Source organism: Gracilinanus agilis, chromosome 4 (assembly GCF_016433145.1).
Source record: "Gracilinanus agilis isolate LMUSP501 chromosome 4, AgileGrace, whole genome shotgun sequence".
Classification (NCBI taxonomy): Eukaryota; Metazoa; Chordata; class Mammalia; order Didelphimorphia; family Didelphidae; genus Gracilinanus; species Gracilinanus agilis.
This window is the reverse complement of record NC_058133.1, coordinates 275,651,164-275,676,743: the sequence shown is the minus strand read 5'-3', so window position 1 is coordinate 275,676,743 and position 25,580 is coordinate 275,651,164. Positions and strand designations below refer to the sequence as shown.

The window sequence follows — 25,580 nt, the reverse complement described above, 5'->3', positions numbered from 1 at the left end:
CCCCCTCTGCATCAGCCTCCACTCTCACTCAATGCCCCTCCCCCCACTCCACCTTAGCCGCCCCCTCCAACGTCTGGGTCCCTCCCAATTCTGCCCTACCCTCCTCCCATCAGGCCCCGCTCCCTGCTACCTGCCAGGCCGGGCCGGGGCGGGGCCCGCAGGTCCGCGCGCTCCCAGCAGGCTGAATCCGGTTCCGCTCTAACCGACAGGCCGGTCCCAACAAGACAAACACGAGCAAGCCCTGTAGTTCCGGTCGGTGAGAGAAATGCATGCGCAGTACCAGGCAAAAGGTCCTGAAGCCTCATGGGAGATGTAGTCCGTAATGTGAAAGGAGGTGGAAGGAAAGGAAACAGTGTTTCTTGAGCCTACATCCGTGAAGAACACCCAGGATATCTGGGTAATGTAGTTCTTCATTCTCTGGGACCGAAAGCGGGTCGGACCTCCCGGCCACGTCAATCATTAGGGCACTCGGGAGGGGGAGCCAGAAGTGGGTGGGGCTGGAGGAACGTGTAATTCGATCCCACAATTCCGTCCCCGGAAGTCGGGGTGCGGGTTCGGCCGCGGGCTCGGAGCAGGTGAGGTTCTATCAGAAGTGGGGGAACCCGAGGGATGGGTAGGAGAGATTCTGCAGGGGGGGCAGAGGAGGGGGAGGGGGAGAAGATTCCGTATGTGGAGGCCAGAAGAGGGGAATTCCTGGAGCGGAGTGAGGAGACCCCGTTGTGGGGTAGGGGAAAGGAACCTCTGGGAGGAGGGACCCCCTGGAGCGGGAGGAAACCATATGGAGAGAGCCAGAGGAGAGGAGCCCCGATGGGGGAGAGAAACTATGTAGGGGGAAACTCGGGGACTGGAGCCCCTGGAGTGGCGGCCGGAAACCCGTGGGATTGGAGAACATCGGAGAGGAGTGAGAACCTGATTGGGGAGGAGCAGAGGAGACATTGAAGGGGCTAAGAAGATCCTGTTGAGGAGGCAGGAAAAGAGGGCTCTTGAGGGGGCCCGAGAAGTCCTTTTATGTGGGGATGGATGACAGCCCCTTGGAAAGGGTAAAGAAAACCCTAAGATGAGCTCAGGGCCGCTTTTGTTGTAAGACCTTGGCTTTGGAGGCCTGGAGACAGGTGGAACTGTTTGGCGGGGAGGACCAGAGGCTGATTAGGGATCATCTCGGGAATGTGGGGTAAGGTAAATTATGAGGGACAGGAGTGTCAGAGAGCCTCTAAGGAATTAAGGAAAAGACAGTACTAAAAATGATTTTGGAGACTTCTAAATTATCCGGGGGTGGGGGTAGTGAGTGGTTGTTTAGGGTCGGAAGGGAGGAACAAGACGTGGGGCCTAACTGGTCCAAACCTCTCTCCTTGCTCCACGCCCCCCCCCCCCCCAGCCCGGGCCTGCATGGCAGCAGTGGTTCTGGGGGAAGATAAGATGGGTCCTGAGCGGATCTTCCCAAACCAGAATGAGGATCTGGGGCAGCATCAGGGCCCTACAGAGGGCACAGGTGACTGGAGCAGTGAAGAACCTGAGGAAGAGCCTGAAGATTTGGGGCCAGGCCCAACAGACTATTCCTACCAGCCTCTAAACCAGGATCCTGAGCAAGAAGAAGTAGAGCTAGCACCAGTGGAAGCCATTGAAGATGCAGTCACTGACATTCAGGAGCGTATCCAGGTGTGGTGAGGTTTATGGGAGTTCTGGGCTGAATTGGGAGGTATATAGTTAAAGGGTATCCTAGAATACCCTTCTTTCTGATTTATAGGCCCTAGGACTGCACCTGCCTGATCCTCCTGTAGAGAGTGAAGATGAGGAAGAGGAGGGAGCCGTAGCATTGAGCAGCAGAAGCTCTATACCCATGGACCCAGGTAACAAAGACTTCTTAATTGTTGAAAAATTAGAAGTGGAACTCCTATGGTCAAAAACTAGAAATAGTAACAAGTTCTAAAACCAAAAGGAATCAGCTGTTTTCGTAGGGTGATGTTTAATTTTGGGGAACTTCATTAGCACTAGGCTTTGAGACTGCCAGATCCCTCCCAGGAGGCCAATTCCATTTCTGTTCTTCCCTAAGTAAAACTTGGATATGGTTTCAGAACATGTGGAGCTGGTGAAACGGACAATGGCTGGAATAAGTCTACCTGCCCCAGGAGTCCCTGCTTGGGCCCAGGAGATTTCAGATGCCCAGTGGGAAGATGTGGTACAGAAGACTCTCCAAGCTCGACAGGCAACCTCTACGTGGAAGTGACTACCACTGAGAACTGCCTCGTTTCTTTTTTCCCTAATTTCAGACCTAAGACCACCTCAGTGCACAACTAGATAAATCTCTGGTCCCAAATTATCTGTGGCTTGTTCCTTTCCATCACAGGCAAACTCGAACTTCTCTCCAGAGACCCACTTTATTCAATTCTGTACATATGGGGACATCTGCCCAAGCCCAGCCCACCTTAGCATGTAACACTTTGCAGAGAATAAAGCACCCTATGTACACAGCCAAGAGCAGCGCCATCTGTGCCCCAGGGCCCCCATTCCCCCAGTGGTGCCTTGAGAGGCAGGTATGGGTCTGGCCTTGGGTACAGAGAAATAAATAGATGTTTGGACAGCTTAAGCTGGGTTAAAGAACTTAAGGTGCTACCCTTCTTTCCCACCCATTTTAGGGCCTTGCAGGATGAAGAATCAAGCAGGCCTAGGGTGGTCCCTTTTAGTGTTGTGATCCCTGGACTGCTGCTTTGAGAAAGGACAGATAGATGATGATGTTTCCTTATACCCTCCTTCTCTCCCACCCTTTGGTCCCCCTGAGGCCTCATTCCCCACATGGAGTTATTACCCAGCCTTTATGTATGTCTTCTTCCCTCCCCCACATTCTGAATCAAGAAGGGACAAAATGTGCAGAGGGCTTCACTGCTGCCTGCTTGGGAGATGTATTGGGCAGGGGTGAGTGCCTGATAGGCCTGGTGCTTAGAAGCCAGCCTTTCTTCACTTGCTCTGCCTCATTAGCCTCCAATCCTCAAAACCAGGACACTCCATCCTGGCCCTCAATGAGGCTGGAAGCAATGATGAGATGAGTATATCTTTCAGCTGATCTCTATAGGTCCCTTTGAGAATGGGATGTAGGACAGAGACCCATAACTCAAGTGAGAATGGAAAAAGGTGGGAATAAAGAGTGTTTAAAGAGATTCTCAACATTTGCCCCAAACACCCTGGGAGGCTGGAAAACAGGAAAGGAGAGGGTCAATTAGAAAGTCAACGCAGGGGGTGTCCTTAGCTATGAGCAATTGGCATCTCCAGGGCATGTCTACACTAGTCACAGGGAAGCCAGGCCACAGTGAGAGTCTTTGACCCAAGTGTTCTGTTTTTAGGGAGCTGGAGGTGTATACCCCATTCTACCCCAGGTCTTCTGGGGGTCAGGGGCTGAAGGGCCAGAGCAATGTCCCAGGGGTGAATGGGCAGTGGCCCTGGATGAGGGAGAGGAGATAAGTCAGAGTGCCTCTTCGCTGGCTGTCAAGAACTCCTCAGCCCTCTTGTGAGCCTCCAGTGCTTTGATAGTGTACACGTCCTGGGGCAATTCTGATTTCCTCCTTAGCAGCACCTTTTCCTTTTTGATATCCTTTAGCATCTGGGAAGAAAAAGCAATGGGAAGAAGTTGCCACTGGCAATCCTAGGCTGAGGGAGATTCTATTAACTTCCTCTCTTCCTGGACAGGCAGCTGTTCCTCCCCCTCTTCCCCACTCCTCCTACCTGCACTGCTTCTGTCTCTACCGTCCTCTTCAGGAGCTGGATGTCCTCAGTTGTAGGGGTCTCTGTCTCCATTGAATACACAGGGGGAAGAGGGGGAGGTGCTCGAAACATGGGGTACTATTGAGAAGATGCAGAGAAGTCAGGCCCTGCAGCTGGCTCAGGGCTATAGAGGCAGCCCCACCCCCACCCCCACTTGGTCACAGGCTCCATGCCACAAGCAGGGACCTAAAAATGCCTGGACCTTTTTTCAGGTGAGAAGGTAGGGTTAGGCTTACTTGGGGGTTGAGCCGGGCAAGTTCCTCAATCTTGTGCCACATCTCTTCTCTTTCCTTTAGCCGAAACCGGCCCCTGTGGAGAGAGCAATTATGGGACTTGCTGAGGAGAGGTGGAGAAGGGAGTGTGAAAGGCAGACAAAATTCTGGGGTTAAGCACTCACTTTTGCTTCTCAGCCTTATACTGCTGTGTACAGTCATCAAACAGCTTCTGATTCATTTCCATGAACAGTTTCAAGGCATTGTAGATCAACCCATGGATAGTCCTATACCGGGAGAGAGCAAGCCAAGACACTGACATCCAAAACTACCTTGGGCCCTCCCAGGACCACCCCCTATCTTCTCTCAGCAACACCAGTGCCAGCCTTACACACAGTAGGCAATGAATATCTCCATTTTTGTAACTTAATTTCATCTCTCTGGTATACTCATCTAGGGACAAATCAGATGTAGTGGCCTGTGAGGCCCCTTCCAGATCAGAATCTATGACCCTGAGACAGATGACTGCCATTTCCCCATTTAAAATGCTTTCTCTTTCTTCTATAATACAGTAGATTCACAATGAGAGCTGAAAAGGTCACATAGTCTAACCTCTTCATTTCAGTGACAACAGGAGGAAGGGCTATCAGGCCTCAGAGGATATCTTGTATCAGGCTCTTACATTTAGGGGAACAAGTTATGTCATAAGCAAGACCTGCCTGTGCCCATGCCGTTTCCTGAGCTTCCTCTAGGGCCTAGTCTGTGCCTGTCACAACTTTACCTAGGTTCATGGCCTGACTACCTGATGCCAGCTGTCAAATCTCTGGAGGCTCTAAACCCTAGGAGCTCCTGGCCTCACCCTCCACCCTGCCTTGGGCCCTACTTGTTCCAGTGGCTCTTGGAGTTCCTGTAGAGTGCAGGGAACATGATAGGCAGGAGGCGGGCAGCGTTGTCACTAATCAAGCTCATGATGTACTCATTGTTCCAGTAATAGAGGGCACGCTCTGCAACCTAGAGAGGGAAGAGAGCAGGATCAGAGCGGGGTGTGCCTCAGCCTTTAGCTTGGGAGAGAAGGGGACATGTGTCAGGATACAAGACCCCAAACCTCACCTGGAAGTGGGGGCTGGAAACACATTTGGCAAGCTGCCGGAAGAGTGGCTCCATCACTTTGCTGAACTCGGAGGGCTCAATGACATCCAGGATCTCCTCCAGTTCATTCAGAAACATCACCTCCTTAGGGCTGTGAGTCTTAGGCCAGAACTTGAGGAGCCCTACAATCACCTATTAGGGAAAAAGGTAAGAACAAATCAAAATTCTGCTTACTTCTTATCTTCTAGCCTGCTTGAGTCTTCTTACTCTAGGCCCTTTAAGCTTTTCCCATCCTTCACCCTTGGTCTGATGTAATTTTATCAAGTTCCTCCAATTTCTGGGGGCAGCTGGGTAGATCAGTGGAGTGAGAGTCAGGCCTAGAGACAGGAGGTCCTAGGTTCAAACCCGGCCTCAGCCACTTCCCAGCTGTGTGACCCTAGGCAAGTCACTTGACCCCCCCATTGCCCACCCTTACCAATCTTCCACCTATGAGACAATACACTGAAGTACAAGGGTAAAACAAAAACAAAACAAACAAAAAAACAAAAACAAAAACAATTTCTGTCTTTTTAGTCTATTCCCTCTGTATGTAGAGTTCCCCATCTCTACCATCAGATCTGAATCCCTGGGCCAAGAGCCATGTCTGTAGCAAAGGAGGAGGTAAGGGGAGGTGGGGGGGGGGGGGGCGGCAGCACCCTCATGCACATGAATTTTCTACATGGGAGTCAAGTCACTGGTGTTGACTAATAATCAATTTCTGGCTCCCTCATCCCTTAGTGTGGGGAGGCTTAGTATCAGCATTAGGAGGTGTGGCTGTGAAGGGCCTAACCAAGATTGGGGATCACTTACCGGCTCAGTCAAGCTGCTCTCCTTCTCCAGGAATTGCACCACACAGTATGCCAGCTGGAGGATATCCAAAAACAAAGTTTAAAGTAGAGGCATGGTGAGATGATGGGGTATTTGAAGAGTTAGGAGGGGAGCTTTCCAGTAATTATTTCCTTAAAATGGGTAGTGGGAGAGTTTTCTGGTCTCCCTCTTTCTAAAATTCCTGCCCTTGGTAGGACTTCCCTTTCTCCCCAGCTCGAGAGTTACTGTACAAGACCTAGCATGGTGTGACCCATGTATGGCAATGCCAGGAGAGAACGGCAGCTCACCTGAGGGTGGTAGACACTCAGAGACTTGACCTTATGTAGGGGCAGCAGGACTCGGATGAGGAACATTTTGTGCTCCTCCTTGAGGGGCAGGGCAAAGCCATTAATGATGCTGAGTGGGGGGGAAAAAAAGATATTGTTGATCTGAGAGGAGTGGTCTAAATGCAATATACCACTTTCTCCCTTCACCCTTTCCTTGGGTTCACCCATGCAAGTGTCAGGACTCCTGATTCACCTTCCCAGAATTTCAAGCAGCTCAGCAATTCCATTGTGATGCTCTGTCTCATAAATAAACCTATATGGAAAAGAGGCATAGGTTTGGTCACATCCATCAATCATCTCTGCCACATCCACAACACACCTCAACTTGCTCAGATTCTTTCCCATGCTCCCCCCACCCCAATTCATTAAAAAAAAATCACCCTACTTTATAGCTATGAATGTTGAAGCCACCCCACTCTTCCTTTCAATGGCCCCAGAGTTTTCTACATCACCCTGCTTCTAGCTTTACCTGTAGAAAATGTGGTTGATCTGCCGGCGGATATAAGCTCGAAGCCCTAGGAACTTGCCATAGATTCGATGCAGGATGGTTTTGAGAAAGTCCCGTTCCCGGGGGTCCTCACTGTCAAACAGGTCTAGGAGCTGGAGAGAATTAGGGAAACTGAATACAGTAAAGTCAGAAATCAACCAAAGGGAGAGATGATAGGAAGTTCCCTATGCAGGGCATCCCAAGGAAGTGAGCCCCAGAATGGGGACTGGGACAAAGCACTTCTGCAAAATCAAATGGAATCTCAATATGACCTTTATCCCAGGGGTGCTATCTGGACATGGTATCTTTATGTATACATGAATACACCCGTGTGCATTTAACATGAGCTGTTATTTATCAATCTGTACCACCACACAGCAAGGTCCTTTAGAGCAGGGATCATTAAATCTTTTTAATTCCTCCTCCATAGCTCCTTGTATAAGGCATAACCAACATTCAACATGTTTATGAAGGGACAAAAAGCAACTTAGAGATACTGGGGTGAAGGTACAAGGCTCCAGTTCCTGTATTTCAAGAGAAACAAAATAAGGAAGAAATAGTCATTCTGGGAACTCACAGCAAGGACAAACTTCTGGTCAATGTACTTCTTGGCCACATTTGGCTGAAAATCAGGAGACTCCAGGAAACGTAAGAAGAATTCATAGACCAGCTGTGAAGGGAGGGAGTTGAGAGCCTGTGAATACCTTCAAGGACCAGCAAAGAACTCTCCATACCACCCCAATGTATAAGACCAAGCCACCAAGCCACAGCTGCCTCCATTCTCCTCAAGCTTACTTACCTGAAGATGGGGCCAGGCAGCTTCCAGGGTGGGCTCATCCTCCTCAGGATCAAATTCAGCCCCCGTGGGGTTGGATGATGGTGGCAACGTCCGAAACAAGTTCACTGAAAACTGAGGGGCAGAGCCCAGGTCAGAGCAGCCTGGGGTGGGTCCTCTCCCCATGCTGAGGGTTACTGCCCAACCATCCCTTAGTCCTCACCATGATAACAGCCTCTGGGTAAATAGCCTCAGTGACTACATCTCTGCTGTGTGTGATGTATTCTACCATTTCATTGAGTCCTGCCCGCTTCACTTCCTTAAACTTGAGGTCACTCAGGGGGTCAGCCACAAAGTCAAAGAGCACACAGCACTGACGCAGCTTCTGGATGAAGAGCTCCTCTCGCTCTGGAGTAGGGGAGTCTGCAAAAAGCCCCAGACAATGTGAAGATCTACCCTATTAGGGGGCTGGTAGACCTTCTTCAACCACTTTCCCTATTGGACTCCCCATAAATTCTGTATATTCTCAAATTCCTTTCTTTCGTTCTTCCTTTTTTTTTTTTTTTTAAAACCCATACCTTCTAAATATGTTTTCAGGATAATACATGTGTAATCCAGATCAAATTGCTTACTATCTCCAGAAGAGGGGAGGGAAGGGAGGAAAAGAGACAATTTGGATCACATAACTTCAGAAAACTTTTCAGGAAATTGTTATTACATGTAATTGGTAAAATAAAGTATCTTTATAATAAAAATAAAGTCCTTATCTTCCATCTTAGAATTGAGACTAAGAATCAGTTCCAAGGCAGAAGAGTAGTAAGGGCTAGGCAATGGGGGGACTTGTCCAGGGTCACATAGTTAGGAAGTCTCTGAGGCCAGATATAAACTCTATCCACTGAGCCACTGAGCTGCTCTTTCCTCAAGTTTTTTCAGATCCTGTCAGTGCCCCAAGCCCACAGAGCCATATGACACTGATACAACTATACTCATGCTCCACCTGGTACACCTGCTTACCTTTCAAGGCAGGGAGCTTCTGTAGTTCACGGTTTTTGCTGAGGTTTAGCCGGGAAGAGCTCTGCCGACGCTCCTTCTTGACAATCTGGGGGCCCCCTGAATACTTGATTTTGCTGAGTTGGGTAGGGGGTGGTGTGCTGTTGCTTGGGCGCTTGTTGGATGATGGTGTTTGAGGCTGAGACTGGGGCTGTGACTGTGACTGTGACTGGGGCTGGGGTGGTGGCTGAGGCTGGGCCTAGAGAAACAGATCATCAATGAAAGCCCAATAAACTTATCACTAAAGGTTTCTGCTTCTATTCACTCTGGTCCTAAGATCTTGTTCTCCCTAGTTTATCAGAACTACTCATCATGACCCCTAAGTCCTATTGTCTTTCTGCCTAGTGGCTATAAGTACTAATCCTAATACAATGATCCTGGTTATTAGAGCTCTGGGATCTCAGTCAAAGCTCAAGTCCCTTTAGCCCTTAGCTGTAGAACAGGACATTGGACAAGCAGGGCAAATCAAGAGACCAAAGAATTAAGTGTCTTATTCCCAGACCTAGAAGATACAGTTCTGAACAGTCAATTCCTACAAAAAAACTAGTTTGGAAACATGGAGGTTGTAGGAACATGCAGTCAAACTGCTATCTGTTGGTACCCTACTACTATTCTTTCACTGTCCAGTGTGGCAACAGAGTAATTAGACCAGAGGACATTCTTTAATCCACATTAATTAGAACCTGCAACAGGCCTGGAGAAGGTAGAGGCTTTAATAGCTCTGAACCTCTGTGACATGGGATAATTTGATCCTTCTTTCTAACCTCTTCCCAGCCCACAGCCCAAATGCCCAGCTTCTTCACTCTATAGGATAGGATGGTTAAACCTATTTGGGATATGGAGTTGGAGAGGAAAACAGAATTTCCACTTTCTATATATTCTGGATTTTTTTTTATTGCATTTTTGACAAACATGAGAGTCAAGAAGTAAGAAAGGTGACCACTGATTCTAGAGCAGGCTTGGCAAATCCAGGTCAATCCAATAATTCTTTAGCTCTCCTTAAAGAAGGGATATCTGAGGTTCAGATGGCTGTAGAAAGGGTTGGAAGTGAGGTGGAGTGGTCAGTACTCACTAAGTTTGATATGTGTTGCTTTTATGTCCATAATCTGTTTTTAGTTAGAGAAGGCTAGTTTACTTTAAAGCCTGGGACCCCCTTTCTTGCCTGTGGCAGATAAATCACACAAGAGTAAAGAAAGGCAGAAAACAAAATAGCAAATGGCAAAATGGGCCAGGGTTTACCTCCATCCTTGGTGTTTTATGGATTAGGGCCAAGCCCTTCCCTGGCCTAGGTCTTAGTTATGTGCCCCAGAGGGCAGCCATGTCCTAGTTGAATATGTTCAGGCTGGGACTCCATGGAGCAAACACTATAGTTACTTCCTGAAAGTGTTGCCCTCCTCCTCACCCTGAACCAAACCAGTAGTAGTGTACAGATGAGGCTGGAAGCTATCTCAATGGAGGAAGAGGAAGGGGTGAAGGGGGGAAGGAAAGAAAGAGAGAAATCCATTTAGGAAATAAGGATTTGAAAGAACACTGTGCCTACACAAATCCTAAACAACCTTTAAAGCCCATGGCAAATCAAGCACCACAACCACTTTCTAGACTACTCCAGCTCTCAATAATTGCTCTTTCCAATGACCTCACAGCATTTATTATTTGTGTCTTTTATCAAAGTCAGTTTTGTGACAGATCCTATATTACTTTTATCAATATTTAACTTTTTTATATGTTAAACAGACAAGCCTGCAAGAATCATAAAAGCAAAAATCCTGCTATGCATCATAATAATCCTTCATAGCAGAGGTGTCAAACTTACCCAAGTGAGTGCCCTAACCAGAGTAAAGACCAATTGGGAAATTAACAAAATAAATAAGTCTACAATACAATGTAGATAATGTTAATAACTAATTTAATAATAAGTTATTAATAAAGTTAATGTGTGTTTTTTGAGACTCTCTCCTATTTGAGTTTGACGCCACTGTTCCACAAAAACTATCACAGTATCTTATTACACAGAAGATCACAATATCACAGGACCATAAATGTTGAGCTGAAAGGATCTTAGAGACTAACAAGTCTAACATCCTCAATTTTACAGATGAGAGAGCTGAGGTCTAGAGATCTGTAGTGAGGTGTCAGAGACCACATTGACAGTTAGAACTGGGATTTGAACTCAAAACCTCTAACTCCAAAGTTAGAGTTCTTTCCATTATACCTTATACTTCCTCATTATGGAACAGGACCCCCCCTAGAGCATACTTCTCAATGAGTATTTGCTGAGCTTGCTATTAAGTGCCTCTACCACCACCAGAGGGGGACTAACTCTCTCACTTTCTCTTTCATCAAAGGTCAAGTATTATTCCTACCTTTATCAAAACAGGCCATTAAATGAGAGACAAAAGCAAAACACAAATGAGAAGCTATTCATGCTGACAGTATAAAGGAGCCCAACTCCTTTGAATGAGACTTAGGAACTTTGATTAACACAATGACCAACCACAATCCTAGAAGGTAATGGAGTTAGGCTACAGATTGAAACATATGTTTTTTTGGACATGGCCAATGAAGGGATTTGTTTTGCTTGATTATACATAATTTATTACATAAGGTTTGTTTTTAATGAGCATTGAGAAGTGAAAAAGATGATTTTATTACCTAAAAATTTCATTTTAGCTTAAAAACCAAAGAGAAAGAGAGAGAAAAAAACAGAAGGAACCCAAGGGAACACTACCTGGACCTACTAATCATCTGGAAGATCAGGGAGCCAATGGGATATATCTTAGGAAGCTGCAAATCCTCTTTTACCTTCATGGGTCAGTTCTTCATACATCAGAAATTTACCAAGAATTAAGTCCTATACTGTGCATGCTAGCACAAAATCCAAGGAAGAAACAGAACTTTCCTTGGGGTCTAGAAGGTTAGAAAGTAAGAAAGCAGTAACCCCATTTCTAACATTAAATGGTTGGACTGATTTGTTAACATCCTTTATGAATCTTAAAGTCAGTCATTTCATTCAACTAACATTTATTAAGCACCTATTATGTCCTAGGCATTGTGCTAAATGCCTGGGTATACCAAGAAAAACTAAAGACAGACCCAGCTCTCAAGGAGCTCACAGCCTAATGAAGGAAACAATATGTACAAACAAACTATATACAGGACAAACTGGAAATAATCAACAGAGAAAAGGCATTAGAATAATGAAGGGTTAGGAAAGGCTTCCTGGAGAAAGGAGGATTTTAGCTGGAATTTGATGGAAACTAGGAAACCCTGAAGGCAGAGATGAGGAAGGAGGCATGCCACAGATGGGGGACAGCCAAGAGTCAGGAGATAGGAGTGTCTGGTATGAGGAATAGCAAGAAGGCCAGTGTCACTGGGTTGCAAAGTACTTAGAGAGGCACCAGACTTGGAGACAGGAGGTCCTGGGTTCTTTGGCCTCAGATGCTTCCTAGCTGTGTGACCCTGGGCTAAGTCATTTAACCCCAACTGCCTTGCCCTTACCTGGAACCGATTTTTAGTATGGATTCTAAGATAGAAGGTTTTTTTCTCCCTCCCCCAGAAAAGTACTCAGGGAGGTGTAAAATGTAAGAAGATTGCAAAGTCTGGGGGTGGGAGACAATTGATGAAGGCCTTTGAACACTGAATAGTGGGTCCCTGGAGTTGATTGAGTTGGAACGGGGGAGAAGCTGACATATTTAAGCCTGTTTTAGGAAGATCACTTAGGACATATTTTAGGAAGGTCACTTTGGCAGCTGATTGGAAGATAGGGATAGGGGAGGAGGAGATTAAGGCAGAGAGACCAAATAGCAGACTACTTCAATAGTCTAGGTGATAGGTGAAGAGGGCCGTCACCAAGGCAGTAATAATGCCAGAATAGAGGAGTCTACTAGAAATGCTTTGAAGGCAGAAATATCAAGCCTTAGGAACAGAATGGATATGAGAGGGAGGGGAGAATGAAGAATGTTCAAGGATAATACCTAAAGTTGTGAGCCTAGATGATTGGGGAAATGGCAGTACCCTCAAAAGTAATAGGCAAGTTTAGAAGAGAGGGTTTGAGGGAAAGAAATAAGTTTGACCTTGGAAGTGTTGACCTTTTTAAGAAGTCTTTGGGACGTCCAGGACAAAATGTCTCATAATTAGTTGGGAATGGGAGACTGGAAGTCATTGGAGAGGTTAAGGTTAAATAAGAAGAATTGAGAATCATCAGCATATCGATAATTTAATCTAGGGGAGCAAATGAGATCAACTGAAATAGTAAACAGGGAGAAGAGAAAAGGGCCCTAGGACACCCAGTTTTCAGCCTTGATCTAGATGAAGAACCAGGGACAAACAAAGGAGTGTGCAGATAGGTAGGATGAAAACCAGGAGAAAGTAGTGTCACAAAAGCCTAGAAAAGAGTGTATCAAGAAGAGGGTAACTGATAAAAGTCAAAGCCTGCATAAAGGTCAAGAAGGATAAGGATCAAAAAAAAAAGGTCATTAGATTTGGCAACTAAGAGATCATTAGTAACTATGGAGGAGTTTTGGCTGAAAGATGAGCCTGTTCTACAGCTGCATAAGGTTCAGGATAGCTATGCAGCATGGTTCATGGTAAATAAGGACCCTGCAAGGCCTCTAAAACTCTCTTAGACTTAGTCATCAAAACTCACAAGTATATGCTGCTTTAAAGTCTGCAAAGCATTTTTTCCATAAAATCCCTGTTTGACAGGCAATATACTTAGCTTTATTACCATTTTATAGATGAGGAAACTGAGACCCAGAGAGGTTAAATGACTCAGAAGCTAAGTTCACTCAGATGGCTAGTCAGTATCAGAGCCAGGATCTGAACCCAGGTGATTTTATTCCACATCCATGGCTCTTTCCATAAAAACAAAAGGGTAAAAGGTGACTCTGTACATAGAGTAGCAGGTCTGAAGTCAGGAGGACCTGAGTTCAAATGTGACCTCAAAGACTGGACAAATCACTTAATCCCAATTGCCTAGCTCTTATAGCTCTTCTGCCTTGAAACTGATACTTGCTATCACCTAAGCCAAAAGATAAGGGTTTTAAAAAAAGGTAATAAATAAAAAAAGTGACCAAGCAAATCTGATCCTCAGCCCATCACCATTTCTATTGTTTCTCCTTCCTCTGAGTCTTAGCATTCTCTATTTCCACTCTTAGTTAACAGAAAGCATCTCCTGTACAGATACCCTGACCCCTATCTTCCTTTCCTATATGTGAGGGTCACCATCAGGTTGCTACTCCCCAAGGACAAAGACTGTCTGTGCCATAAATTACCTGAGCATGGAAAGGCATTATAGGAAAGAGCTGACCAAGAAGACCCAGGTTCAAGTCTCATCTTGGAACCATCCTGGCTGTGTGACCCTAGGAAGATCACTAAACCTCGAAATCTCCCAGGACTCAGGGCAACTTGCTTTCTTAATTTTTAAAAAGCCATTACCTTCTGTAACACAGAATGGCAAGGGTTAGGCAAACAAGGTTAAGTGACTTGCCCAGGGTCACACAGCTAGGAAGCATCTGAGGCCAGATTGGATCCTTGCAACTCCAAATCTGGCACTCTATCCAATGTGCCACCTAGCTGCCCCTCTGGGCAACTTTCTACAGCTATAAGTTACAGAGAAGGTGCTGACCTGCACTGGTAAAGGGAGTCTTCTATATCAATAAAACCACAGGTCCAGTTTCTGTGCCCAAGTATGAAGAATGGGTTACCCCATCAGATTATCTGCTTCTCTAAGGCACATAAGCTTCCCTTTCCTCCACTGTTTGTGCATATATGCATGTTAGATTGTGTGCCTATATGTGTCAGGTTGTGCCCCAATCCCCCCCACCCCTACCCCATTAGACTGGAGGTCCCTAACAGAGAGGATTCAGTCTGCTCTATCAGAGTAGAAGCTCCTTTAAGGAAGGGGGTAAGGAAGGGGGTAGTCTTCTTTCTCTGTTGTCTTCCTCCTCTAACCTTCAATATGAGATTCTACACTCAGGGAATTATCAACTCATGATACTGACTGAGAGTGTAGGAGTCTGGCTGGAACTGTGGCTAAGGGACTCAGGAATCATTACCTACTAAGTTGGCATTGGAGTTTTTTAAGCCTTTGCTCCTCAAATAATAGAGGAATTTTGCAGAGAGAATCCTGATAATTTTAGAATAACTAATTTACAGACTTTTAGCACTGGGAGAATCCTCAAAAATTATCTTAAGTTTAATACTCCAGATAATGCTGGTCAAGAGTCCAGTTCAGATCTTCTACCTCTCAACCCAGTGAGCTTTCCACTAAAAAATCCAAGAAAGACATTAGGAAGTTCTTCCTAAAGACAAGGGTTGTGAGATGCTGGCCTCAGTGACACAGGGTGGGGGTAGAGAATTTTCTTCCCTGGAGATCTTTGAAAAAATGGGAGATTCTCATCTGTGTGGGTTGGGTTAGGCGTGGTCTTCCCTAGAGACACAAGGCTGGGATGATCTCTTCAGAACCCTGTCAGGCTTATGATTCAAGAACTTCTGTTTCACAGTATAATCCAGCTGCTGGTTGTTAATAATGCTGAAAGGCCTCTATACCTTTAACACACACATCTGTCCCCATATGCAATGTCCCCATAGACTGTCCCCTCAAAGATGCTCTGTTGGTATACTGAGAAGGTTCAGGATTCAAAAGAAAGAATAGAACTGATCCCATTCTTTCCTTCCTGTCAATATCCCCACATAACCAAATGCAGGTCACCTTCAGCTGATTATGATCCAGCAGTTGGCTCAGTCAGAAAAGTCTGGGTTCTGGCAGGCCCTGAGACAGTACAAGGTTTTTTAGCCTTAAAAGCCCTCGAGGGGAGGTGTCTTAGAGAATAGGGATAGGGTGGAAGGCAGAGATTAGACTAATGTCTAATGGGGAGTTTTTCCACCTCATGGTGACCTCCAAGCTAAAGGGACCAATTCTATTTCAGCAGAGAGAAAGTTCCGTCTTCTCCTCTCCCCCCCTTGCCTTCTGGTTGATCACCTGCTGCTCTCCAGGCACGATACACCAAAGTAAGGATTATTTTAGGGTGAGGAACCAATCTATCGTCTATGCCAACTGATATGCCAAAGAGGGATGTGGAGAAACCAGTCCTCTTCCTAGTTTCTCTCTCTTTATGCCTTGTTCTAAGTCTCTCATAATATTTTGAACATTAGACCCAATCATCAACCTTGCTGAGTTCTCTCTCTCTAGCTGTCTTTTAGAATGCTTTTTTATTCCCTCAAATGTCACCACTGTCAACAAGGTTCTAAACTTGGCTTCCTACTCACTGTGTAATCTTGGACAAGTCACTCATCTTTTCCAGGCCTCAATTTCTCCATCTGTATAATGAAGAGAGTCAGTCAAATCTATTTACTTATATTGCCTTCCAACATGAGAACAAAAGGGGCAATACAAATATAGTCAATTTTCCTTTATCACCCAAGATAACAGAGGCCAAAAGTAATCCAAATAATTCAAATCCCCAGATAAACCCAAACCTTTACATTAGTCAATCTCCTCCCCCCAAATCAAACCAACATGATATGACAACTAAGAAACGAGAACTGTTTTGGCTTCAGCTTTTCCCACCTGCTTCTTTGGAGGGATAAAAAAGTAAAAGATAAAAAGTACAGGACTTTGATGATCCACAAGTTGGATCTTCAACCTCAAAGAGTCAAGAGTTGGCTAAGCTGAGCATTCAAATAAAGAGTCTTCACTGAAGTCGGGGCACATTACCCAAATCTTTAATAAATATATATTATCTTTCTCCCCTTCTGAACTCCCTTATCAGTCAATCTTTCTTGCTCATTCAGGTTAACCAACTAGCACACATGCATCTCCAATATGCAGCCTGCTGCCAGTTCTTGATATTTCTACATTCACAACAGTTCATTTTCCTCTCATGCAGTTCTACATTTTGGTGGGTTTCCCTACTTCAAGTCTTCCTTCACTCCAATCCATCCTCCTTTAACCAGTCACTTTCCTAAAGCACAGGTCTAATCATATCACCCCACCCCTCTATTTTGATCAACTCTTGGTGGCTTCCTGTTACTTTCAGGAGAATTAACTATAAATCTTCAGCTTGTTTTTTAAAAGCCCTTCATAATCCAGACCCTTCCCACCTTTCCAGTCTTCTCCCTCTTTACTCTCCTCCACAAATTCTAAGATCCAAGAACAGCAGTCTTCTCTGGATTCCTCAAGCATTATGCTCCAAACTGTGAGCTTTGTCATTGGCTATCCCCCACCTGGAATGTATCCCTCCTCCCTCCTCCTAGTTTGCCAAATACAAGCAGCTTTTCCCAGTCCCCTCTCATTTCCCACCACTGGGCCCTTCTCTTTCAGATTACCTTCCACTTCCACTAGATATATCCTCTCTATACAATTGGTGTATGTTTTCTCCCCCATTAGAATGGAAGTTCTCTGAGAACAGGGGTTTTTGCCTTTCTTTCCATTCCCCACACTTTGCACAAGTTAAGTATTTAATAAATGACTGTTCACTAACTGACATTATTTGGAGCATTTCCTTTTTCATTCTTCTCAATGATGTCAAATCCTGCCCTTTATTCCTCTCCTTTATTACTTTACTGTCCATGATAGCTATACTATATTGAACCCTGATCCTTCCTGCCTATTAAGGACTTCCCTATGATAGTGAGCAAAGGCAGATGGGAACTGGCCTGGGAAGGAATACAATCTAATCTCAATGTGCCCTCCTCTCACAACCCAAAGCTTCAAGGAACACCCCTTTCATCTAATGTCTCCATGTATTTTTTCCCCCTTCTCCTAGCCATCATCCTCACCTTTTCTACTCCCCCACACCTCAAAAAAAGGTAACACTTAAAGAGTTGGGAGATACAGGCAAACATTAACAAGGTTTCTTGGGGGTGATGTTTGAAAGTAGAGTAGAGATGGCATGGACTTTACTTAATGAACCTTTCAAATTTCTTCTCAACATACAGGCTTTAAACCCTATTCCTTTCCTCTGCCTATACATCTAGCTCTCATAAAGTCCATACCCAAACACTCTGAGCATGCAGAACTAATCTCTCTCTGTGGCTCACACCCATTTCTGTGCATCGATGGTCAGAAATTGGGACCTATAAAGGTAAAACAAACACACACGTTACCTCCTCGGTGCCTTCCCCACCACCATCCTTCCCTCCGCTGTTAGACTTGGCAGTCCCTTTAGCAGACTTGGGAGGCTCCTATAAAAGAGAGAGTCATAGTTAGCAGTCTTCATGGGAAGAAGAATGATCTGGCTGGTCAGTATCTAATGGGTGATCTGGACTGTGCAGCAAACAGTCACAAGATCATAGTATTTAGAACTGGACAGAGCCTCAGAGATCATCTGGTATAACATCCTCATTTCACTGATGAGAAAACAAAGGAAAGAGACTTGCCTCAGGTCACATAGATAGTAAACTGCAAATCAGGGTTCCAAATCCAGGGCCTCTGAATCCTAATTCAGGGCTCTTTCCAGATTATGCCTATCATATCAATTACCAAGTATTCACCTCCCTTACACCTAGATACTATGGGGGATACAGAAGTAGTAAATGACATAACTGCCTCCTTTTAAGGAGTTTATAATCCATGTGAGAAGACAAAACAAGCACCCATGAATAAGTGAACATACAAATGCTAAAAACTGCATGGTCCTAAGTGTTCCACCAATTCAGGAAAGGATAGGATCAATCACTGTGGGCTGGAGGAGCTGGGGAAGGCTTCAAGGAAAAGGGAGAGGAGGACGAAGGCATTCTGAGGGCAGGGATGTGCGGGAGCAAAGGCAGTCATGGGCTTCACCTGGGCTCCCTCACTCTCCGGCTGCTTACTGGTCAAGCCAACCACAGTGAACACTTTCATCCTATCAATAGGCAGCCCTGTAGTACAACAACAGAAAAACCAAGGCGAGTTTGGTCCAAGGAGTATGGAAGGGACCCTGCACACACTCTCCTGCATGTTGCCACTGAACCGGAGGAGCCAGCTAAAGTGAGGAAGCCACACCCTGGGACCCAGTGAAGAGGTTCAATTAGTTTTGAACATGAGCAACGGGGAGGGAGAGATGATTTCCCTGGCCAAGAAGATTTTATAAAGATCTTCTACTCTGCTTTGAACCTCACTCATGCCACCCAAGGAGATTTACCTCACAGTTAGGGAAATGGCAAATGAAACAGAAAACTCAAACTCTAAACCAAAAAGCTAAGGGGAATTATATTTAAATATATTATATTTAAACCTAGACATCCAAATCCCTGCAGCACCACTTCCCATTCCTGCACTTAGGCCCATGTTTTATTGTTCTTTATAAACCTTTTCTCGGCTTCAGTTACCTAGATCTTATACTATGTCCTATCTTCCTCATCAGATTAGAGACTACTTAAGGGTAGGGACTATCTCCTCCATCAGATTAGGAGCTACCTAAGGACACCTCCTACTGGTGAGTCCAGTACAGAGATCACTCAATTGGTGCAGTGTAGATTATCTTAGCAATGTCAATTCCCCAAGGGCAAGGACTAGGTCAGGCATCTATCTTATACAGCCCAGTGACTAGTGAAAAATCAGGAAATATTAAACCACTACCAAAATACTCATCTGTCTTGACCCCAAGATGCTAATAGGTTGTACTGATAACCTAGAATAAACTACTTACTGAACAACAGGTAAAGATGATGAGATTAAATTCAAAAGGACAGATCCAGCAGTTCATAGAACCAGGTAGTAAAAGGGCAAAGATCTGAGTTGTTTGATATTCTAATGAAATTGGTATTTTAGCATACTATGTGTAATTTTATTCCCCAAAGTAATCCCACTTTAGGGTCAGAATCTCAACATGTACAGGGGGAAAAAAAACAACAAAAGGAAATGGGGCACAAGAAGAAAGAGCTATCTATATAAGGAAGAGACAGGTAAAAGCTTCTCTACTGACAACGAGCAGAGTCAGGCAACTACTCCTACTTTTAGGCAAAGACATGGGAATCTTAATACTTGAAAACATTCCTTGTTGATGTTTTGGGGGGAAGGGAAAGAGTTGGTGGCCAAATTTTACTTGGCCAGTGTAAAGAGATCTCGGATTCTCCAGAGTTAAGACCAAGAAAGTGTTCCCCAAAGCTGATGCATAAAGAATATGAGAAAAGGGAAGAAAATTGCCACCATTATAAAAAAGAAATGGAGTTACTCATGTTAAAGGAGAGGTGTCCCAATATGGGAGAAGATACTTTTCCTGGCTAAAATTAGAGGGGAGGGAAAGGGAGAGAAAGTGAGGAAGGAGAAAGGGAAAAAGAAAAGGAGGGAGGGAGAAAAAAAGGGAGGAAAGGAGAGGGAAGAAGGGAGAGAGAGAGAGCAGTTCCCCAAGGTTGGAGGGAGGGACAAGAAGCAGCTATGTCAAATTTAGGGGTAGGAAAGTATGAAAGGTAAAATGAAAGGGACATTCCAAATATGTGTATAAAACATACCCAGAAAAGCTGATTCCAGAAATTGGGAATGGGGGATAGGGCACAGACAGGTAGGGAACTGGCCTGGGTTCCAAGGTAGGAGAGAAGGGAATGAATTGACCTAGGCTGGAGGGGAAAGGTTGAAACAGGGAGGAGGAGGTGCTAAAGACAGATGTATAAAGGAACTGGCTCAAGTTAGAATGAAAAAGCTGCTCTGGAGTATGTCTGGAGGTATATCTGGGGGGAGGAATAAAGACAGCAAGGTTATCTTGGTTAAAGGGAAGAAGCTGTCCAGGGTTGGGTGTGTATAAATAGGGGTGGCTCCAGGTTAAAGAGAAGGGGATGGTGTGTCTGGGTTAGGGATAAAAGGGAGAGGGAAAAGAATGCTCTAGTCTAGTATATGTGAGGCAAAGTAAGAAGGAAAATAAAAGAGTGAGATGGCTCTGGGTTGGAGGGAAGACACTGTTCTAAGGAAGAAGGAAAAGAGGAAGGGCCCTAAAGTTGGGGGGGGGGTAGTATTATAAGGGAAAAAAGAGAAGGTAGCCCCCAAGTGAGAGGGAAGGGGCTGTCGTAGGGCATGTATGTATATTGGGGGGAGGTCTCATATAGGAGAGGGTGATCCTGGGATAGGGAGAAGAGGTAGGAAAAAGCTGTCCTGGGATATATGCTTGAAGGGGGGAAAGGGAGGAATAGCCTCCGAATAAGAGAAAGGGGCTGTCTGGATTGTATGTATTTGGGGGTGGGGGATAGTGCAGAGAGACTATCCTAGAGTTCGCATGTTTTGAGGAGAGATAAGAAGGCGAGGAGAGAGGGAAGGAGCCATCCTATGGGTGCACAGGAGAGGGACAGTTGTGGGGCATTGAGGGGAGGAAATATCCTGAGGTATTGTGTTTTGGGGAGTATAGAGGAGAGGGGTGTGGGCTGTGGGGTGTGGGTGTGTCTGGGGGGGGGGAGACGCGGAAGGACGGGGCCGCCCCAGGGAGAGGCTGAGGAAGCATGCGAGGGCCCGTCCTAGACTCAGGCGAGGGACGCGGGGCGCGCGAGGGTTCTCGCGGCCCGGACCTCCCGGGTCGGTCCGGGGCAGTCCCGGGGCCTGGCTCGGGCCCCTCCCTATTCCCCCGCGCAGGCCCTAGGGCGGGGGCCAGCAAAGCCGGGCCCGCTCACCTTCTCCTTCTTCAGTTTATAGGGCATCTCGGCCTGGCCTGGCGCAGCCCAGCCCCCGGGATCCCGTTCCGGCTCTGCTCGGCTGCTCTGGGCCCGCTACGGCCTCTCGCTACCGCCGCCGCCACCGCCGCCGTCGCTGCTGCTGCTGCTACCGCCGCCGCTGCCTGCGCTTTGAGCCCCGGACGAGCCGTGCCCGCGCCTGCCATTGGCCCCAACTCCCCAAAACCTGCCTAACAACCGTATTTCCCCTACCGTGATTGGCCTTTGTGGCCAAAGGGGTTCTTTTTTTTTCCTTATTGGAAGGGAAGAGTACAAACCGCCAGAGTCCGCTCCTAAGACTGGCTGAAACAGGAGATCCCGCCCCCAAGGGGGTGGAGCTTGGAGCGGGAGGCGGGGGTAAAAAGGAATCAAAGCTCGCCTCTGCGCGGGCTACTCAGTTCCTTGGGCCTTTGCAGCCTGTGAACCCAGTTTTGCTAGCTTGGGGCGCTTCCTCCTCTTTGCAGAGTCCCCTAGCCTCGGATGGCCTATGCTCCATTCTCCTTTCCTGCATTGGAAGGGAAAGAAGCCCCAGTGAAAGGGAGCATAGTGCTAAGTTAAAAGATTTGAGTTTGAGTTTTATTAGTGTTCCAATCTCCTCTACTACGTTCTGACCTTGGACAAGTAACTTTCCTCTTTAAGTCACAGTTGTTTCATCTGCAGAGTGGGGATAATAAATCTTGTAATGCCTAGATGAATCATAGAACCCATCAATTAATCAACCCAGATTCCCAACCTAAGTGTGATCCTCTGCCTCTCACTCTCTCAACACCACCCCTCCCCCATCCAACTGTTGCCAAGTCCTGTCTATTCTGCTTTGGAAAGAGCTCTCCTATATGCCCCCTTCTCTACTCTCACTCCTCACGGTGCAGGCCTTCTTTACCTTCTGCCAGTACTCTTCTAATAGTCTTCTTTTCCCCCCCAATTTCTTGTAGTTTTCAGTTACATGTAGAAACAATTTTTGACAATTGTTTTTTGACATTTTAGAATTTGGATTTTCTCCCTCCCTCCCTAGACAGTGAATAGTCTTATATAGATTATACTTATACTTTCACATATTTCCACATTGCTCAGGTCATGATAGAAAGACATATATCACATATATAATAGAAACCTCATGAAGGAAATAAAGTAAAGATGGCCTGCTTTGATCTGTACTCAGATTCCGGCAGTTCCTTCTTTGGCTTTGGATAGCATTTTTATCATAAGTCTTGCAATAGTCTTCTGTTTGGTCTTCTCCACACTCTAGTCCATTCTTCACTGAGCTGTCCTAAAGCATACAGATACCTCATGTTCTTCAATAAACTCCTATAGCTCCCTGCTACCCCCGGGAACAAATAGTACTCAGGCTTCCAAAACCCTTCATAATCTGGCCTCTTTCTGTCTTTTCAATCTTCCTACACATTATCTACCCTCCCCCACTATATGTTCAATGATAGGAAGATTCAAATCTCTTTTTTCCTTGCTATAGATATCTCATCTCCCCTACTTGGGGCCTTTTCTCTGGCTGTCTCCCACACCTGGAATTCTTTCTCTCTTCATCTCCATTTCCTGGTTTCCCTGGCTTCCTTCAAGTCTCCACTCAATTCCTACCTTCTACAAGAATCCCCTAGTGTTTTGTTTTGTTTTTCATTTTTAAAAAGTCCTTACCTTCCTTTTTCTAGAATCAATACTGAGGGCAGCTGGTTAGATCAGAGGATTGAGAGACAAGCCCAGAGATGGGAGGTCCTGGGTTTAAATCTGGCCTCAGACACTTCCTAGCTGGGTGACCCTGGGCAAGTCACTTAACCCCCATAGCCTAACTCTTACCACTCTTCTGCATTAGAACCAATACACAGTATTGATTCTAAGATGAAAGATAAGATTTAAAATAAATAAATAAAGATAGAATCAATACCAAGTATTGATTCCAAGGTAGAAGAGTGGTAAGGGCTATGCAACTGAGGTTAAGTGACTTGCTCTGGGTCACCCAGCTAGGAAATGTCTGAGGCCACATTTGAATTCAGGACCTCCTGTCTCCTGGCCTGGATCTCTAAATGAGAGATCTATCTCTCTCTGAACCACCTAGCTGCCCCAATCCCCCTTAATGTTAGTGCTTCTGAAAATATCTGCAATTTATCACATATATATATACACATATATATATATCTTGCTCTTACATAATTATTTGCATATTATCTCTCTCATTCTATTGTGAGCTCCTAAAGGGACTATTTTTTTGCCTTTCTCTGTATCCACATCACTTAGCACAGTATCTAGAACATGTTGTTGTTGCTTAATCATTTTCAGTCGTGTCTGACTCATTGTGACCCCAATTGGAGTTTTCTTGACAAAGATACCAGAATGGTTTACCATTTCCTTTTCCAGTTTATTTTACATATGAAGAAATTGAGGCAGACTGGGTGAAGTGACTTGCCCAGGGTCCCACAGTCAGTATCTGAGGAGAGATTTGAACTCAGGAAGCCTTCCTGACTCCAGGTCCCGGACACTATCCAATGCACCTCCTAACTGACCACCTAGACCAGTGATGGGCAAACTTTTTAAAGAGGGGGCCAAAGGAAAGGAAATGTTCATCTGTCAGTCTGTTTCTAAGGCAACTCTTTCCAAGTTTCATTGTATTGTATCCTATTCATTGTATTCATCAGATTAGGAACAATGTCGAGGAGCCAGATAGAACATTTCAGGGGGCCACATCTGGCATCTGGCCCATTGGTTTGCCCATCACTGACTTAGAACGTAGTAGGTGCTTAGAAATGCTTTTTAACTATATGCCTAAGTGAAAATGGACAGAATTAGAAAATGGAAGTGTCATGTGTGAGGAGCAGAAAGGAGGCTAGTACTTAGTGACTTTGCCTCAGAGTGTTGTGAGAATCAGATGAGATAATGTGTTTTTAAAACATTGTAAACTATAAATTCTTAAATGGATCCAGGATTGATGTGGGTACTCTTTCCAAGAATACAGTTCAATAACCTAGCCACACCTTATTCCATGTGATACTGGTCCACAGCCATCCATAAATCACAGAGAATCTTTTCAACATTCTCTCTCTCCCCACCCCCCTCTCTCCTCCCCTCCTTCTCTCTCTCTCTCTCTCTCTCCCCCCCCCACCCCCAGATACCACTCCAATACTTGGGTTGCCCATCTGTTATTTCTCATTTTTGCCTCGTTGCCAGCCTATTGACTTTTCCATGTACCCATATCTATAAAGTCCTATAGAAGCATGAGCTGTTACTATTATTGTAAAGGTAACATACTGCTAATCACAGCTGATTGCAGTCTTTGAGGGGGACACCAAGCTTGAATGAAGTCAAGTCCCTAAAATAGCCTTTGGCATCAGGTCATGGAAATACAGAAGAACAAGAGGAAAGAATCAAGCATGGGCAGGGGCTAGAAATACTAGAGCTTAACAATGTCTGGGGGCATTCCAGGTGGCTCATTGGATAGAGAGCCAATGGGAGGTACTGGTCCTGGTTTCAAATCTGGCCTCAGACACTTCTTAGCCATGTCATTTAGTACCTATTGCCTAGCCTTTACCATTCCTCTATTGATTCTAAGACAGAAGGTAAGGGTTAAAAAAAAAGTCATATTTGAGAAGGAGAAGTCTACTATATAATGTATTTTTGGACCTTTCCCTGCTGCACATTCATTCTGACAGCAGCATACTATGAAATTTTTACTTTAGAGGTAACAAATGGCTTTTGGGCTACTTTACTAGCTGTGTGAAGGGCAACTAGGTGGTAAGGTGGATAGAGTGGGAGGAAGACTCACCTCCCTGAGTTTAATCCAGGCACCATAAACTTTCTAGCTGTGTGACCCTGGGCAAGTCACTTGATCCTATTTGCCTCAGGTTCCTCACCTGTAAAATGAACTAGAGAAGGAAATGGCAAACCACTCCAGAATCTTTACCAAGAAAATCCCAAATGGAGTCACAAAGGGTCAGATATGACTGATTAGCAACAACAGTACAACCTAGGTGACCTTGAACATGTCACTTAACCTCATCAGGCCTCAGTTTCCTCATCTGAAAAATGAAATTGTACTAGATGACCTCTATGTTCCCTTCCAGGTTTAGATCAGCGAGCCTATACTTCTTATCAAAGGTAAAAGGTAGAGGTAAAAGGCAGAGACACAAATTTATCATCGATGAGTCATAGATTCTCTTGATTAATTAGTTCCTTTTGTGAGGGTTCTCTATGAACAAGACCCTTTCCATCCAATATATCCAAGACTCGTGGAGATGCATTATTAATAACTGGGAGCCTAGCGTTCCCTGAGAGTTTCAACATTCAGTGGGGTTGGGGGTGGAGGCAAGGAAGGAATCTCTAGAGGCACAAGTGAGAAATCGGATGACAGCTCAGTGCCTGTGCTTGAAGCCTCTGCCCCCTCCTTCATGTTTCTGCCTTCTCCG

The 25,580-nt window shown here is 45.5% G+C and overlaps 3 protein-coding genes across 5 annotated transcripts in view; 1 reads left to right on the top strand and 2 right to left on the bottom strand.

Annotated features, from left to right (window-relative positions):
- Window positions 1–217, bottom strand: part of LOC123245671 (kelch domain-containing protein 3) — an 18,228-nt gene extending 18,011 nt beyond the window's left edge. Inside the window, exon 1 of one of the 2 annotated variants that reach the window (XM_044674643.1) lies at window positions 131–217. The gene's annotated coding sequence lies outside the window, so the exon portion shown is untranslated. The remainder of the gene's footprint in view (window positions 1–130) is intronic. The other variant, XM_044674644.1, reaches the window with a different exon arrangement.
- Window positions 218–531: 314 nt separating this feature from the next.
- MEA1 (male-enhanced antigen 1) lies at window positions 532–2,317 on the top strand. Its single transcript, XM_044674641.1, has 4 exons — window positions 532–575; window positions 1,376–1,656; window positions 1,745–1,847; window positions 2,073–2,317. Exons 2-4 carry the CDS (start codon window positions 1,387–1,389, stop codon window positions 2,222–2,224), a joined length of 525 nt encoding a protein of 174 aa, XP_044530576.1. The 5' UTR covers window positions 532–575; window positions 1,376–1,386; the 3' UTR covers window positions 2,225–2,317.
- A 39-nt stretch (window positions 2,318–2,356) lies between these two features.
- On the bottom strand, window positions 2,357–21,262 carry PPP2R5D (protein phosphatase 2 regulatory subunit B'delta). Of its 2 annotated transcripts, none has more exons than XM_044674639.1 (16): window positions 21,136–21,262; window positions 17,668–17,745; window positions 8,524–8,758; window positions 7,733–7,932; window positions 7,534–7,644; window positions 7,312–7,404; window positions 6,717–6,847; window positions 6,441–6,500; window positions 6,209–6,317; window positions 5,904–5,957; window positions 5,076–5,246; window positions 4,849–4,976; window positions 4,151–4,252; window positions 3,990–4,062; window positions 3,715–3,831; window positions 2,357–3,592 (listed from the first exon to the last, which is right to left on the bottom strand). In XM_044674639.1, exons 1-16 carry the CDS (start codon window positions 21,160–21,162, stop codon window positions 3,455–3,457), a joined length of 1,827 nt encoding a protein of 608 aa, XP_044530574.1. In that variant the 5' UTR covers window positions 21,163–21,262; the 3' UTR covers window positions 2,357–3,454. The 2 variants fall into 2 exon arrangements, with proteins under 2 accessions (XP_044530574.1, XP_044530575.1); XM_044674640.1 differs by having other exon boundaries at window positions 7,733–7,911; window positions 8,593–8,758.
- Window positions 21,263–25,580: the final 4,318 nt, after the last annotated feature.